The 17,764-nt window shown below is 45.4% G+C and overlaps 1 protein-coding gene across 1 annotated transcript in view; it reads right to left on the bottom strand.

The window, feature by feature from the left end:
* The window catches only part of ddx31 (DEAD-box helicase 31), a 29,301-nt gene extending 13,130 nt beyond the window's left edge, over positions 1-16,171 (bottom strand). Inside the window, exons 1-11 of the mRNA XM_022764747.1 lie at positions 16,152-16,171; positions 15,342-15,457; positions 14,023-14,154; positions 13,732-13,880; positions 13,488-13,563; positions 13,227-13,270; positions 12,988-13,058; positions 12,800-12,909; positions 12,664-12,705; positions 12,484-12,548; positions 11,990-12,109 (exon numbers count right to left, since the gene is read on the bottom strand). Coding sequence (XP_022620468.1) covers positions 11,990-12,109; positions 12,484-12,548; positions 12,664-12,705; positions 12,800-12,909; positions 12,988-13,058; positions 13,227-13,270; positions 13,488-13,563; positions 13,732-13,880; positions 14,023-14,154; positions 15,342-15,449 — 917 coding nt within the window. The 5' untranslated portion in view covers positions 15,450-15,457; positions 16,152-16,171. The remainder of the gene's footprint in view (positions 1-11,989; positions 12,110-12,483; positions 12,549-12,663; positions 12,706-12,799; positions 12,910-12,987; positions 13,059-13,226; positions 13,271-13,487; positions 13,564-13,731; positions 13,881-14,022; positions 14,155-15,341; positions 15,458-16,151) is intronic.
* Positions 16,172-17,764: the final 1,593 nt, after the last annotated feature.

The raw sequence follows: 17,764 nt of genomic DNA on the forward strand, positions 1-17,764 counted from the left end.
CACAACAGTACCAACAACAGGTCAGTATCTTGGATCCCACTATGGGACCTGAGTCCTGGGGATCGACACCTTGGATCCTGAGAACTGGTGGAGTGTGAAATGTCACTGGAAGTACAAGAGACAAAAATCTGGACTGGTCCCTGCTCAACGTCCTGGACAGGTCTTGGGTTGTGGGAGAACGAAGTGGACCTGATGACAGTATCTTGAAACTAAACCTAACAAAACCGATGAATAGAAGACCAATTGTATGCACAGTCCTATCTGAAGACTGGGTGCCTTGCTCACAGGCTTTCCACGCAGATAAAGCAGGGTGAACAGTGTCTTGCGGTCTCTGTAAGGAGAAGGACAAACCTGTCCCATTCTAATCAACTCAGCAGTCCCGTGCAGTCCATTTTCCACTCCCGCCACGCGCTCCTGTTGTTCGAAGGCAAGATTTAAAAATGATCTGTCATAAGAGCTCAACCCGCCCACTGGAACCCAAACGTACGCTCAGAGGATCTATTATAGCTATCTTACCAAAAAATCCTGCACTTTGCGAATAACGTTGTGGATTTGGACGAGTTGTGAAAATGACGGAAGGGAAGCAGTTTAGAGTGGAAAGGAGATATTTTAACATTGAAGTTTGAATAAAACGAGCTCGCTTCCAATAGTGTGATATACTGTTTTAGATCAAGGAGAACGTCCGAGCCGGCCTGACTGAAGAGCATCCAGCTGCTGCAACTCACACAACTTATTCATTAATAATCATTGTATTTAATTAAAACATGGACTGTCTGTCTCCACTGGACCACATCACTGACGACCGCTCTACTCCTCTGCACGCTAAAGGAGAATTCCCACTTTTTTACCAGATAGGTCCTCTTGTGGTAACACTGTGTGTCATCATGTCTGAGTCCGAGAAAACAGTTTAGATGAACTCAGGTGGCTAAGCTGCAGCAGACAGGTAGAGCTCTCGCCTGCACTTTATCACACACCCTGACGTAACCTTAAGACTTACACGTAACAAACTTAACTAACAAATTAAACTAACCATGAATCTAACACAAGTTCTAGTTCCCGCACAAAACCTAAAGAAAAGTTACCATAACTCTAACTAATGTAAAGGAGACTATCAGTAAGTTGCCTAATGGCTACATCAGCAATTACTGTTAATTGCAGATCTACAAGAAATTTGAGTTCCAGCAATCAAACTTAATTTCCGTTTTTGTGGTGTGTTGGGATTTGTGTCTGTTTGGGTCTTTGTGTGTTTGGTCTTGTGTTGGTGTTGGGTTCTTTGGTGTGGCGTGTTGGTCTTTTGTGGTCGGTGTTGGGTCTTTGTGTGGTTTGGGTTCTTTGTGTGGTTTTGGGTGTTTTGTGGTGTTGGTCTTTGTGTGGTGTTTTGGTCTTTGTGTTTTGGGTCTTGTGGTGTGGGTTCTTTGTGGTGTTTTTGGCGTCTTTGTGGTGTGTTTGGGTCTTTGTGTGTTTTGGGTCTTCTGTGTGGGTTTTGCGGTCTTTTGTGGTGTTCGGGTTTTGTGTGGCTGTTGGGTCTGGCTCATGTGCAGGTTAGACGCCTGGTCACGCTAAAAACACACTTAAATGACACATGTGGTCTGTCGCGCTCATAGATGGGTGAAGCCCAGTGAGGGTCATGGCCTTCGGATGTGGGGGAGACACGGCTGAGTCCCCCCATCAGAACACCACAGAGGTGCACACATGTGACAAGAACAACAGACATGGTAGACATCAGACAGAGGACTGTATTGTGACCGTATGAAAATCCTCTTAAAGTGGTGACTGTCGAAATCAGGAAGCTGTGAGCTGGTCAGAAGTGACGCTGTCTCTCATCTCGGAAACTTGTTGACAATGATTGAAATGAAGGACCATGTTTGGAACATACATTGTTGTATCTTTCCACTATCCGATCTCTCTTGAACTCCGTCTGTCTTAAAATCATTCCTGAAAACATTTTGTCTTTTCATGAGAAAAGGCTGAAAGCAGCTGAATTCGAGACGTTGAGCAGCTTTAAAATGATGTTGCCTGAGGCGACAGTCCCGCACCTCGTCATCGCACTGCGACGCACTGACGCTCGCCACGCGACGGCTTCGCATGATGATTTTGTGTTTTTTTCGGTCAAGGAGATAACTGTAGCTGCAAACTGACGCTGCAGCTCCTTCTGTGTGTTTTAATGTTTCAAGTGTGGTCTGAGTGGCGATGGAACCTCCAAGATCATCAGCTCAATCTGCTGCTCCTTAAAGTGCCGTTCACGTGTCAGACTGTAAGATGTGGTCTGATGACAGAACCTCTCGTTAGTCTAGCAGCCAAGCATCTGACCTTTGTGTGTTCAGTGAGGAGTGTATTGTGTATACAGTGTGTTATATACAGTGTGTGTATCTACTATTTTATGTGTTTTACATGTGTGTATCTACAGTGTGTATATGAAGGTGGGGCAGAGGCTTTGACTCAAGTTAAAATATCAGTAAATATTAAAATCTGCTTTTTTAGGAATAAAAACCAAAATTCTGCAAAGATAAACTGAACTTTTATTTATTGTGAACAAACCAGCACATTAAATACATGTATTTTAGATCAGATGAAGAGACTCTCTTCTCACTCTCTGTGTCCTTGTCTGTCTCCCACAGACCTGAGTTCACGCTGGGCCTCAGGATGAGTCTAGGTAGATCCTGCTTGTCAGGCAATATTCAGTCTGCCTCTAGAGCTCGAACAACAGATAGTTGGGATCCTTCAGCATCAATATGAAACGCATTCTGATACACAGACCTCGTACGACACACAACCACAAACACAACACCACACCCACTACACACACACCACACATCACCTCACACACACACTGATGTTTTTTATATATTTCTGTAAAGTTCACATTCTGATCGATTATTATATTTGCTTTTTAGTTTCTGTGATGTCGCTAAACTTCAGTTCTGACACAGGAGATAACTGTCAGGCACACACACACACACATATTTACACTCGGTCTGAGTACAGGTACATTGTGGAACAACACACACTGTGAACATATGTGGAGACATGGTGGAACATATTGATCATCATTTTAGGGTCATTTAAGCTTCACAATGAATTTCAGAAGGATCAAGGCACGACACACACGCTGGTGCCACACACTCTCGGACCAGTAAAGGACACACACCTGCTGATTCTGCAGGTACTCACACACATTTATACCGGGAACAGTGAACCTCCGAACCTGAACCTTGATCTGATCTAATCTCAGTCCATGCACTTTCTGAAGGTCATGTGAAGCTAAAAAGTGACCCTAAAATGATGTCATATGTCCAACCATGTTCACATATGTTCCACATGTTCCAAATACTGTCCAACATATTTCACCATGTTCCACCATGTATATTACTTGTTAATTGCCGACAGTTTAATCTCACTGTGTCAGAACTGAAGTGTTTAGACGACATCACAGCGAAAACTAAAAACAAATATCAGAATAATCGATAGATTAACTTTACAGAAATATTATAAAAACATACGTGTGTGTGTGTAGTGTGTGGTTGTGGTGTGTGTGTTGTGGTGTTGTGTGTGGTGTGTATATCAGTCGTAGTATTCAGACGGAATCCTAGTGTGAGTGTGTGAGAGTGACCCTCTGTTCTTTGTCTACAGGCTGCTATGAAGCAGACTCGAATATTGCCTACAGAGGACTCAACTGGACTCAGCAGTGACCAGCAGTGAACTCAGGTTGTGGAGACGACCAGATAGGACCAGAGAGAGAGAGAAGAGTCCTCTTCCTATAAATGAGAGTGTGAGCAAAGTATCATGTTTTAATATGATGATTTCTAGGTTTGTTCAATAGATAGAGAGTTCACGTTTTTTCTTATACACTACATAAGTTTATTAAGTTTTATTTTCCTAAAAAACAGATTTTAATATTACTGATTATTTTAAGAGATCACATGTATCATGCCCACATATTCATATCTATACAGACCTGATAGATACAACACTGTAGATAAACGACTGTACGCCTAGATAAACCACTCAGCTGTAGATATCACACAACTGTATACACAATACGTACTCCTCACGAAAACAAAAGGTCAGAGTGCTGGCTCTACTAAGCGAGTGTTCTGTTCCATCAGACACCGCACATCGGTTACAGTCTGATACGATGAAGGCTATTAAAGGAGGCAGCAAGATGTTGAGCTGATGATTCCTTGGAGGTTCATCGCCACCTTTCAGACACCTAACATTAAACACACAGAGAACCTGCAGCGTCAGTCTGCAGCTCAGTTATCTCCTGACCGAGTACACAAATCTCTGCGAGCGTGCGTGCGAGCGTGCGTTGCGTGCGTGACGTGCGGCGTGTGCGAGGACTGTCGCCTCAGGCAAAACTCATCATCTTTCAAAGCTGCTCACGTCTCTCGCATTCAGCTGACTTTTCAGCCTCTTCTCTCATGAGAATAAACAAAATGTTTTTAGAGATGATTTAAGACAGACGTGAGTTCAGAGTCGGATGTCGTGAAAGAGAACACAAGTGTCCAAACATGGTCCTTCATTTCATCATTGTTCAACAGTTTAACGAACTGAAAGCATGCGTCAATATGTGAAAAGTCCAACTCCCAGTTTTGTCGAGCTCACTTAAGAGAATTTCAAAACGACATGTTCTGTTGTGCTACGTGTCCTTGTTGTCCTGTTTCACCTTATCTGGGTGTGTTTATTGGGTGAGGCTTAACCGTTTCTCTCCATCCCACCCTACAAAGCTATTTATAACTATGGTCTCACTATGAACAACATACTATGTTTTACATTTAGTGTATTATTAACGATTCACACCTGCAGATGCGAACAACAACAAAAAGACTATCACACAGAACACAAATACAAACAAACACTCAAAGACAACCAAAAGTACCAAAACACAAAAGCCAACAACAAAGACATAACAACAAAACCCAAACACACAAAGACAACCACAAAGACCAAACAGCAAAAGAACCCACACCACCACAAAGACATACACAACAAGACCCTCACATACAAAGACCCAAAACAACACAAAAGACACACCACAAAGATCCAAATACCACCACAAGACCCAACACCGCAAAACAGAAATTAAGTTGATGCTGAATCAAATTCTTCTTAGACTCTGTGCATAAACAGCTAACGTGCTATTGCATTAGCAAACTTACTGATAGCTCTTTAACGTTTAGAGTGGTTATGGTTACTTATAACTTTATTTTGTGGAACTACGAACTTAGTGTTATTCATGAGTTATTAATTTGTTAGTTTTCAAGGTTTGTTACCGTGTAGTTCAAGGTTAGTCAGGTGTTGTGAAAGTGCCAGGTGAGAGCTTACCTGCTCATCAGCTTGCCACCTGTGAGTTCCACTAACTGTTTTCTGCGAAATCAGACATGAGAAACACACTGTTTCACCACGAATAGGACCCAGCATGTAATAAGTGTAATTCTCCTTAGCTAAGGTAGGCGGTGTGCATGAATGTGTCCAGTGGAGACAGACAGTCAGTGTTTTATTAATACTAATGATTTATTAATGAGTGAGTGTGAGTTGTCAGCAAACTGATGCTCTCAGTTCAGGCGGCTCGGCGGCTCTCTGATTCTAGAACAGTTATCACAGTTTGGACGGCACGTTTACTTCAAACCTTTCATTGCTTTAAAATATCTCCCTGTCACTTGAAACTCTCTTCCTATTTTCACAACTCGTACAATCACACAGACGTTTCAAGTTATTTTTGGTAAAATGACTATAATTAATCTCCCTGAGCGTCGTTTGAGTCCATGGTACCCGGGCTTGGAGTCCTTTGTATTGACAGCTCTATTTTAAGTTCTTCCTGTCGACAACAGAAGCGGGCGCGAGGAAATGGGACTGACGGCTGCTGATTGATGATGGACAGTTTTCCTCGTCTCCTACAGAGTACCTGCGAAGATCACTGTCCACCCTGCTTCATCCTGCGGGAACCTCTGAGCAGGCACGACAGGTCCTTCAGAGGCTGCTTGATCTGGTTTTCTCATATCTGGGTTTGTTCAAGTTTAGTCACAGACTGGCAGGTCTTCACAGTCCACTCCGTCCCACAGACCAAGACGCTGATCCAGGAACCTAAGCAGGGAGACAGGTCAAAGATATATTTTGTCTTCTGTACTCAGGAGCAGATTTCACACTCAGTCTCAGGTCAAGGTGTATCAGGAACTCAGGTCATAGTGGATCAGGTCTCTGACTTGTTGTTGGTCTGTTGTGGATTTGGATCTCCATGAGTTCAGTCTACTCTACAGACAGGGTCTGGTTATAGGTCAGGTCTAAGCTCAGCTTCTCTTCTGGAATCAGGATTCTTATTATCTTCAGTTTGTTGCTAGTGTTTCTGCACAGAACACTCAGTTTCCTTTCTTTACCCGACTCATTAATGTTGAATTAATCAATAAAATGATTTCCGTCCTTCATTAACAGTGATCATAATATTTATGTTTTGTTCTTTATTTGTTCTCATGATGGTTCCTCTACACACACATAAATGAAAACATTTAGTCATCAATTAAATGTTGTGACTATAAATTAAATTATAATCATATAACATATATATATATCTATTTATGTTTTATTCAAAAGAAAAAAAACTCAAAAAAGGAGAGCTTCTGCGCATGCCACTAAATTAGCTGTGGAGGATGGCGGGGAGCCTCTAGTGACGCACGCAGAAGAGTTTCCACGCGGCGTCGGTTGTTCGGTGAGTTTAATTTGTCTCATTTCTGTTATTTTCTCACGATAATTTATTGTGGAAATGTAGTGTACTCGACCGAGAACCGTGCCAATTACCATGAGGCTAGCGTTAGCTGCTAAGATACTACTAATCTGAGCTCGAACCTCACACACACGTGTGATGTGTGTGTTGTGTGTGCGTGCACTGGTTCATTGTGTGGTGTGGTGTAGACTTGCTGTGCGGTAACTAACATCGTCGATGTGACTTCACTCATCCTGTCTGATAAATGTGCAAACGCTCGCGCCTCGATCACTACTGAACCTGCTCACCTGACGGCAGACCCTCGCTGGCAAAACCGTGTCGGTTTTAAACGTTCCTCCTGCTCACACAGTTGAACAAATGACCACACTGGGTATGAAAAACACTGTTGAACCCTGAACACATAACACGTAGTCGCTCTCTTGACTTATCGGCACACAAGAACCAGCTTTGTTACACTTCTAGGTTTTGAACTTTTGTGTGTCCTCGTGTACATGTTGTTAAATTACTGACGTGTACACGTTGTAAGAGGTGAGTCTGTATCAAACGCTTGCCAAAACACGTCATGCATGAAATCTCACTGTACGTGACACTAAGCTCCTGAGAACGGTACGTGATCTGTGCTTCAATGTGCTAGGCCAGTCAACTGTGCTATTCGATACAAGCATGTGAGTTGACGAACATCACCCACACCTCAATTTTAATAAAACAGATTACGATAACGTGCCCACTCTAACCTAGACTGTTGTCAGTTTGGCCAGGTGTGTCCATGATGTACATCAGCACATGACATCACTGTGTCTAAACATCACCAGCAGTTTGCCCTCATCTACCGTCTTCCAGGAGGAAACCTCCTGAGCCGCTCGCAGAGAGCTGAGTCAGACGTGAGTATCATCTGGAGCCGGACCCTCCAAGACTCACCTTGCACCTTGTCTAAACATAGAACCTGGTCCATGTCCTAAGCGAGTCCACTACCTTGAGTGTCCTTCATCACCTGTGACAGGCAAGCACTGAACCCAACTAATAGAAGCCTCAGTGCTTTCAAATGAAACCAGAATAAACTCAACGAATAAATTATAAAGAAAATCTAAAATAAATCTGTCTAAATCATCGAAGTTGTTTGGAGGAAGACCAGTCGAAGGTTTTACACATGAAAATTCTCTTCTGTATTTTCCAGAATCACAACTGACACGTTGTATTATGTCCGTTTATTAAACAGTCTCTTTAAAAAACAGCCTGGTTTATTGTGACGGGGAGGTGACGATTGAGATGTCCTGACCTGATCTCAGGGCTCGCGTGGAAAAGTCAGAAATGACTCTGTCTCTGACCTCAGTACTCTCTTGACCTCAGAGGAAACGCCTGAGTCAACAGACGTGAAAGGAAAGAATGTCAACGTGAACTCACACTGAGATTATTTCACACTGACTTTCATTCTAAAAGCCATGGAGCTCAATCTACCTTTAACCACATGAAAACCAGGATGAAACTGTTCAAAATAAGAAAACTATAAAGACAAAGACAAATGACAAAGTGAGTCGAGTAAAATAATAATTACAATCAAAAATAATGAGGCTGAGAATAAATGATATTCAGACAGAAAGTATTATAAGTTTCCTGGATAGTGTTTCTATTGGTGCGAAATCATTAATTAAGTATAGTATAGTATTTAGTTGTGATGATTGATGATGATTGATGATGTATGATGTAACTATAGATTCTCATCAGCTCGTTCTTCATGGCGATTCCTGATTGATAGAAGAGAGATGAATCTGTATTTATGGATTGAAGCTTCAGTCCATCAGACAGACAACTGCTATGTTTCTCATTATGTGGCTTCTGCTGTGGTTTTAACAATTTGTGCTGCAGCAAGGCATTGTGGGACGCAGGTCTACTTTCTCTTTGTAAAGGAAACTCATGTGTTTCTAAAGGAATAGAAGAGGAGAAGCAGTGAAACTCTTCTCACTGCATGAATCTGCTCAGAGACTGAAGATCATTTCTCTGTTTGAATTTTTCAGACTCATTCACAGAAAGCGATTTTCACAATAAGTCGTGAAACAGCAGCTGACGTCGAACTCTTGGTGTTATGTGATGTACGTCAGAAGACAGAGGAGCAGAGAAAGGAGGTTGCAGCTCTCAGAGGAGAAGAGTACCTGCAGATGACCGGGCAGAGCGGAGCAGGAGGTGAGGCAGGTACAGACTGGAAGCTCCTCCCCTGCACATTCACCAGGTAACACATGTGCACACACACAATACAAGGTCGTGTGATCTCTTCTGTTCACACATGACGGATAACAGAGACCTTCAAGTTGGATGCCATCATGACAGGAAAGTGACACCTGTATCATGAACCATTACTGTGTTGCTGTGGCGTTTCATGGCTCGCCCCATGAGCCAACAGAAGGCGGAGGACACCACAGAGAAGAGGAAGAAGCAAAAAGGAGAAGGAGACGCAGTGCAAGGAGAGCGGTGGAGAGCATGCAGCCAAACCTCCTCTCTGTTCAAACTACACAGTATATACCTGAGATCACAGGCTACACACTTCCTTCTCTGATTGGCGGCACCAATCTCCTCTGCTTCTCATTTATTAGATCAATTACGCGATGTCACACGCCTACACTTTCTTCTCCCAATTTCTGATCAGTTTTTATTGAATGATCGCAATTTAAACTTTAATGATCCTCACTCCGCCCTTCCTTCCTTCCAGACCAGTTGTGATCAGGTGATAAAGGAAGATTTTCACCAGTGAAACTCGTTTTCAGCCCTGCCTGCAACACACTGGACACCACACACCACGACCACGCACGCACGCCACGCAACCCTAGCACGCACGCCAGCCACGGCAGCACTCACGCACGCCTACGCCGCACAGCGACGCACGCTCAGCACCACCACACACACACTACACACACACACACACACACACACACAAACTTCAGTGCCTGTGGCGCTGAAGTTATAAATAAGGTTGGTTCAGGCTCCACGTGATCGTCCTGGTTTCTCTCCTCAATCGTGGGACACAACAAGTCCTGAATGTTTCCACACTGACCACGCTCAGTACACACACACACACAACCACACACACTACACACACACCACACACACAAGCACACACACACAAATCCTACAACACAACACACACACACCACACACACAACACACCACTCACACACAATTCACCACACCACAGACTGCTTGTCTTGATGTTCTTTCAGTGGCACCAAGACAGAGAAAATGATTGATTTGTCCGTTACGTGTGGACGGACTGCAACAACGCTGTGGTTGTGTGTGTGTGTGTGTGTGTGTCGTGTGTGTGTTGGTGCACTATACGTAATTAGTTGTTGTGTGTGTGTGTCAGTGTGTGTGCTGTCGTGTTGTGTGTGTGTGTCTAGTGTCAGTAAACAGACCATCCCTGCTCCTCCTGTCAGGAGAGACGCTCCGTGGTTCGATCTCAAGACAGATGCAGGTGAGAGAACACACTACAATCACACACACACACACACACACCTGGTGTTCATCCATTGATCACGTCTGTTTGTCTACTGCAGGGAAGACTCTGTCCTACGCCGTCCCTCTGTCCAGAGGTCTTCAGTCGGTCACATGCGAAGGTCAGCAGGTCAGTAGGATCCTTTGTGCCGTCGTCTCGTCACCACAGAGAGTGCGGTCTGTCACACACTGTCCTTACTCTCACCTGAGCCCAGCCTGTCCCGCCTCCTCTTACTGTTACTACTTGTCTAACTGTACCATCAGCTCGCCCTGCAAACCTTCCACACTTCCAGAGCTTTCTGAAGTAACCGCTGAATTAAACTTCAATTCTTGACGTGGGTCACACCTGGTCACGACTGGTCCAAACACTGGTCACTGGTCACACTGGTCAAATCTGTCCACAACCTATCTCTCTCTGCCAGCCGTTTCACCTGGACTCGTTCCCTCAGGTGTTCTGATGGAGGAGAGAAGAGGAAATCAGAGGTAAGGCCAGGCTACATCATCTCCTCAACCTCCTGCAAGTCTTCTCCCTCTTTCTGTCCTAAATGTCTACAAGTGGTTTCACTTCCACTGATGTAGTTTCCTTGAGGATGGGTTCCAGAACTAACTGAAGGAGGAGCTGGTCTGCGAGTTAGTTCAGGATCCTTAGAAGAGGTTCTTCCTGGTAACTTCGAGAGAACGCGTTACCAGGAGCCTTGAAGAGTGTTCTACCTGGTAACTTGGAGGAAGTTCCCAGGATCCTTGAAGAGGTTTCCTGTAAACTTGAAGGTCCAGGGATCCTGGAAGAGTTCTCCTGGTACCAGTTGAGGAGTTTCCAGGAGTCCTCTGAAGAGGTTCTCCTGGCTAACTTGAGAGAGTTCAGGAGTCCTTGAAGAGTTATTCTACCTGGTACCCTTGAGGAGCGTTCCAAGGTATGTCCTGGAAGAACAGCAAAAAGACAGAGAGGACACCGCTGATGATATACAAGGGTTCAGGAAGGAGATCAGAAGTTGACCAAAGCTCATTGATCTCTTGATGTGCTTCAGGTCCTTGAGTCGTCCTAGTCCCTCTGTCCCGTCTCTGTCAGACCTACCTTCGTCCCTCGACCCTCTGTCCCTCTGCCACTCCCTCCTGTCCATCTGTCACGCCTCTGCTTGCCTCTTGCCCTCGTCCTTACGACCTCGTCCGTGTCGCATCTGACCCTCATGTTCCCTTCCTTCTCTGACTGCCTCTTGTCCCTCGTGCATCTGAAACCCTCTGTCCCTTGCCCTCATGTCCCTCTGAAACCCTTGTCACCTCCTGTCCCTCTCGACCTCTGAACCCTCTGTCCTCTGTCCCTCTGACCACTCTGTCCGTTCCTTCTCTACTGATCCCTTCATGTACCTCTGCTCACGTCTCGACCCTCTGTCCTCTGACCCATCTGCTCGACCTTATCCCTCTGTCCCTGTACCTCATGACCCTGTTACCTCTGTCCTTCTTCCTTGCTCTGATCCTGCGTGACCAATCCCTCACCGCTCGTCCTGGCCTCATGTCCCTACTGCTCCTCTGTCCATCTGACCCTCTGCCCTCTGTCCTCTGTCCATCTGAACCCTTCTGTCGCTCTCCGACCCTGCTGTCCCTCGATCCCTTCCTTCTCTCTGACCTCTGTCCTCTGTTCGCTCGTGAAAAGAACAACATCCTGTTACAACACAATAACAACACAAAGACAACAATAACAACAACAACACAATAACAACAAAACGACAACAACAACACAATAACAACAACACAACAACAACAACAACACAATTACAACAACAGCAACACCATTACCTGTCTGCCTCGTCCAAGATCAGCCAGCGAACGGCGCTGAAGGCGATGCTCAGGGTGTGTTTGATATGATCTACCAGACGTCCAGGGGTGGACACCAGGATGTTGATTCCTTTACGGAGCCTGAGGACAGAGGGACAGAGGGACAGGACGACTCAAGGACCTGGAACATCAGAGATCAATCAGACTTTGGTTCAACCTTCTGATCTCCTTCCTGAACCCTGTAATCATCATGGTGCTCCTCCTCTGTCTTTGCTGTCTCTTCCAGGACTCCTGGAACCTCCTCAAGGTACCAGGAGAACCTCTTCAAGGACTCCTGGAACCTCCTCAAGTTACCAGGAGAACCTCTTCAAGGACTCCTGGAACTAACTCCAGACCCCAGCCCCTCCTTCAGTAGTTCTGGAACCTCCTCAAGAAACCACTGTGGAAGTGAAACCACTTGTAGCATTTAGGACAGAAAGAGGAGGAGAAGACTGCAGGAGGTGAGGAGGATGTACCTGGCCTTCTCTGATTTCCTCTTCTCTCCTCCCATCAGAACACCTGGGACGATCCAGGTAAACGGCTGCAGAGAGAGAGAGGTGTGACCAGGTGTGACCAGGTGTGACCAGGTGTGACCAGGTGTGACCAGGTGTGACCAGGTGTGACCCAGTCAGCAGATGAAGTGTTATCAGCGTTACCTTCAGAAGCTTCTGGAAGGTGTGGAAGGTCTGCAGGGCGAGCTGATGGACAGGAGGACAGTCAGTAACAGGTAAGAGGAGGGAGGGGACACTGGGCTCAGGTGAGAGTAAGGACAGGTGTGTGATCAGACCGCACCTCTCTGGTGGGGACGAGGACGACGGCCAAAGGACCGTCTGACCTGCTGACCTTCGGCTGGACCGACTGAAGACTCTGGACCAGAGGGACGGCGTAGGACAGAGTCTTCCCTGCAGAGACAAACAGACTGTGTCACCATGGTAACACAGGTGTGTGTGTGTGTGTGTGTGTGTGTGTGTGTCTCACACCTGATCCTGTCTGAGATCGAACCACGGCGTCTCGTCCTGACAGGAGAGCAGGGATGGTCTGTTTCTGAACACTGAACACACACACACACACACACACACACACACACACACACACACACAGCGTTGTGCAGGTCCGTCACAAACTGAGCAAAAATCATTTTCATGTTGGTGCCACTGAAAGAAATCAGCACAGCAGTCTGTGTGTGTGTGTGTGTGTGTGTGTGTGTGTGTGTACTGACCTGGTCAGTGTGGAAACATTCAGGACTTTGTTGAGTGTCGCCACCTTGAGGAGAGAAACCAGACGATCACTGACCTGAACTCAACCTGTATTTATAACTTCAGCCACAGGCACATGAAGTGTGTGTGTGTGTGTGTGTGTGTGTGTGTGTGTGTGTGTGTGTGTGTGTGCGTGCGTGCGTGCGTGCGTGCGTGCGTGCGTGCGTGCGTGCGTGCGTGCGTGCGTGCGTGCGTGCGTGCGTGTGTGTGTGTGTGTGTGTTACCAGGTGTGGGTGCAGGTCCAGGTCTGAAAACGAGTCACTGGTGAAAATCTTCTCTTTCACCTGATCAACAACTGGTCTGAAGGAAGGAAGGAGCGGAGTGAGATCATTAAAGTTCATTGCTGACTAATCAATAAAACTGATCAGAAATATGTGAGAAAGTGAGGCGGTGACATCAGCAGATTGATATAAACCAATGAGAAGCAGAGGAGGATCTGTGCAGCCAATCAGAGAAGGAGCTGGGTACCTGTGGATCTCAGGTATATCTGGGTTGTGTTTGAACAGAGAGGAGGTCTTGATGCTGCTCCTCCCCGCCTCCTTCACTGCCTCCTCCTTCTCCTTTTTCTTCTTCCTCTTCTGTGGTGCCCCGCCCTCTGTTGGCTCAGGGGGCGGAGCCTGGAGACGCCACACAACACAGTTAATGGTTATAATACAACGTGGTCACTTCCTGGTCACTGTGGTCCAGACTGCAGGTCTCTGTTTCCGTCATGTGTGAACAGAAGAGACACACCTGGTTTGTGTGTGTGCACGTGTTTACCTGTGAATGTGCAGGGGGAGGAGCTTCAGTCTGTACCTGCCCCTCCTCCTGCTCCCGCTCTGCCCGGTCAGTCTGCAGCGTCCTCTTCTCCTCTGAGGAGCTGCACCTCCTTTTCTCTGCTCTCTGCTTCTTCTGGACGTCACACACAAACACCAAGAGTTCACTCAGCTGCTGTTTCAGCTCTTATTGTGAAAATCCTGCTGTGACTGAGTCTGACAAACATTCAGACAGAGAAATGATCTTCAGTCTCTGAGCAGCTTCATGAGGAGAGGAGCTTCACTGCTTCCTCTCTCATCTCCTTTAGGAAACACTGGAGCTTCCTTTACCAAAGGAAAGGAGACATGCCGTCCCACAATGCCTTGCTGCAGCAACATTTAAAACCACAGCAGAGCCACATACATGTAGAAACATCAGAGCAGCTGTTTCTGTCTGATGGACTGAAGCTCAGATCCATAAATATAGATTCATTCTCTTTCAATCAGTCAGGAGTCGCCATGAAGAACGAGCTGATGAATCTATAGTTACATCATCATCATCATCATCATCATCATCACCATCATCATCACAACTAAATACTATAGTCTATACATTAATGTTGTCGCACCAAATAGAAACATCAGGAAACTATAAACTTCTGTCTGAATATCATTTATTCTCAGCTCATTATTTCTATTTAATTATTATTTTACTGACTCAACTTTGTCAGTTTGTCTTTGTCTTTCATGTTTTCTTATTTCAACATTTCATCCTGGTTGTTTCTGTGGTTAAAGGAGGATTGATCCTCCAGGTGTTAGAAATGAAGTCAGTCTAAATAAATCTCAGTGTGAGTTCAGTCACATTCTTTCCCCTTCACGTCTTTGACCTCAGGACGTTTCCCATGGAGGTCGAGGAGACGAGGTCAGAGAAGAGGTCATTCTGACTTTTCCACCGCAGCCTGAGATCAGGTCAGGACATCCTCAATCTCACCCCGTCACAATAAAAGCAGCTGTTTTTAAAGAGACTGTTTAACACACGAGACATAAACAACTGTCAGTGTGATTAGGAAAATAACAGAAGAGAATTTTCATGTGTAAACACCTTCGGACTGTCTCCTCCAAAACATTCGATGATTTGACAGATTTATTTTAGATTTTCTTTATATTTATTCGTAGAGTTTCTTCTGGTTCATTTGAAGCACTGAGCTCTATTAGGTGGGTTACATCTGCTGCCTGTCACAGTGATGAAGGACACATCGGTACTGGACCAGGACCAGGACCAGGTCTATGTTTCAGACAAGGTGCAGGTGAGTCTGGAGGGTCCGGCTCCAGACTGATACTCACTCTGACCCATCTCTGCTGAGCGCTCAGAGGTTTCCTCCTGGAAGACGGAGATGAGGGCAAACTGCTGCTGATGTTTAGACACAGCTGGTCATCTGCTGATGACATCATCGACACACCTGAGCCACAAACACACAGTCAGGTTAGAGGGGCAGTTATGTAAATCTGTTTATTAAAATGAGGTGGTGATTTCTCACTCACACCAAACAGTTACTGGCCAGCACCATGTGACACAGATCACGTGACCGTCCTCAGCAGCTCAGTGTCACAGAACATGAGATTCACGACGTGTTTGCAGCCGTTTGATCAGACTCACCTTTACACGTGTACACGTCAGTATTTAACAACATGTACACGAGGCACCAAAAGTTCAAACCTAGAAGTGTAACAGAAGCTGCTTCTTGTGCCGAAGTCAAGAGCGACACGTGTTGATGTGTTCAGGGTTCAACAGTGTTTTCCATCACCTGTGTTTCACTGTGTGACAGGGAGGAAACGTTAAACCGACACGTTTCTGAGCGGAGTCTGGCGTCACGTGCAGCAGGTTCAGTGTCTGATCGAGGCGCGAAGCCGTGAATTTATCAGACAGGTGAGTGAAGTCACATCGATGATGTTCACGTTACCGCACAGTAACAACACCAGCTGCACGCACACACACACACACACACACGTGTGTGTGTGTTCGTAGCTCAGATTCAGTAGTATCTTAGCAGCTAACGCTAGCCTCATGGTAATGGCAGCGGTTTCCGGTCGGTAAATAGATTTCACAATAAATTCGTGGAGAAAAAACAGAAAATGAGACAAATTAAAACTCACCGAACAAACCGACCCGCGTGGGAAACTCTTCCTGGTGCGTCACTGAGGCCCCGCCTCCTCCACAGCTGATTTAGTGGGCATGCGCAGGAGCTTCTCCCGTTATTTTGAGTTTTTTTTCGTTTTGAATAAAACAAAATAAAAACAAATATAATATGATATAATATAATTTATAGTCCAAACATTTAAGTTATGACTAAATAGTTTTTCATTTATGTGTCGTGTAGAGGAAACATCATGAGAAAACAAATAAAGAAACAAACATAAATATTTATTGAATCACTGTAAATGAGGACGAGAATCTTTTATTGATTAATCAACATTAATGAGTCGGGTAAAGAAAGAAACCTGAGTGTTCTGTCAGTAAAACACTAGACAAACTGAAGATAATAAGACCTGATCCAGAGAGAGCTGAGCTAGACCTGACCATGACCCAGACCCTGTCTGTAAATAGACCTGAACATCATTGGACCAAATCCACAACAGACCAACAACAGTCAGACCTGATCCACTATGGACCTGAGTCCTGATCCACCTTGGACCTGAGACTGAGTGTGAAATGTCCTGAGTACAAGAAGACCAAATAATCTGGACCTGTCCCTGCTCAGGTCCTGGATCAGGTCTTGGTCTGTGGGACGGAGTGGACCTGTGAAGACCTCCAGTCTGTGACTAAACTTGAACAAACCCCAGATGATGAAAACCAGATCAGCAGTCCTATCTGAAGACCTGGGTGCCTTGCTCAGAGGCTTCCCGGCAGGATGAAGCAGGGTGGACAGTGTCTTCGGTCTCTGTAGGAGACGAGGACAAACTGTCCATCATCACATCAGCAGCCGTCAGGTCCCATTTCCCTCCCGCCCCGCTTCCTGTTGTCGACAGGAAGACTTAAAAATAGAGCTGTCAATCAAAGCCCAAGCCCGGCACCACTGGGACTCAAACCGACGCTCAGGAGGATTAATTATAGTCATTTACCAAAATCCTCACTTTGAAACGTCTGTGTGATTGAGCGAGTTGTGAAAATGACGGAGGGAGAGTTTGAAGTGAAGGAGATATTTTAACATGAAGGTTTGAAGTAAACGCTGCCGTCCCAAACTGTGATAACTGCTTTTAGATCAGAGGAGCCGCCGAGCCGCCTGACTGAGGAGCATCAGCTGCTGCCACTCACACTCACTCATTAATAATCATTGTATTAATAAAACACTGACTGTCTGTCTCCACTGGACACATCACTGACGACCGCCTGCCTCTGAGCTAAAGGAGAATTCCACTTTTTTACAGCTTGGGTCCTATTGTGGTGAAACAGTGTGTCATCATGTCTGAGTCCGAGAAACAGTTAGTGGAACTACAGGTGGCAGCTGAGCAGCAGGTAGAGCTCTCACCTGGCACTTCACAACACCTGACTAACCTTGAACTAACACGTAACAAACCCTTAACTAACAATTAACTAACCATGAACTAACACTAAGTTCTAGGTTTCCCCACAAACCTAAAGTTAAAGTTAACCATAACTCTAACTTAAAGGAGCTATCAGTAAGTTTTGCTAATGCTACATAGCAACGTTAGCTGTTTATGCACCAGTCTAGAAGAAATTTGAGTTCAGCATCAAACTTAATTTCTGT

This window comes from Seriola dumerili, unplaced genomic scaffold (genome assembly GCF_002260705.1).
Source record: "Seriola dumerili isolate Sdu_G_001 unplaced genomic scaffold, Sdu_1.0 BDQW01000567.1, whole genome shotgun sequence".
Lineage (NCBI taxonomy): Eukaryota > Metazoa > Chordata > Actinopteri > Carangiformes > Carangidae > Seriola > Seriola dumerili.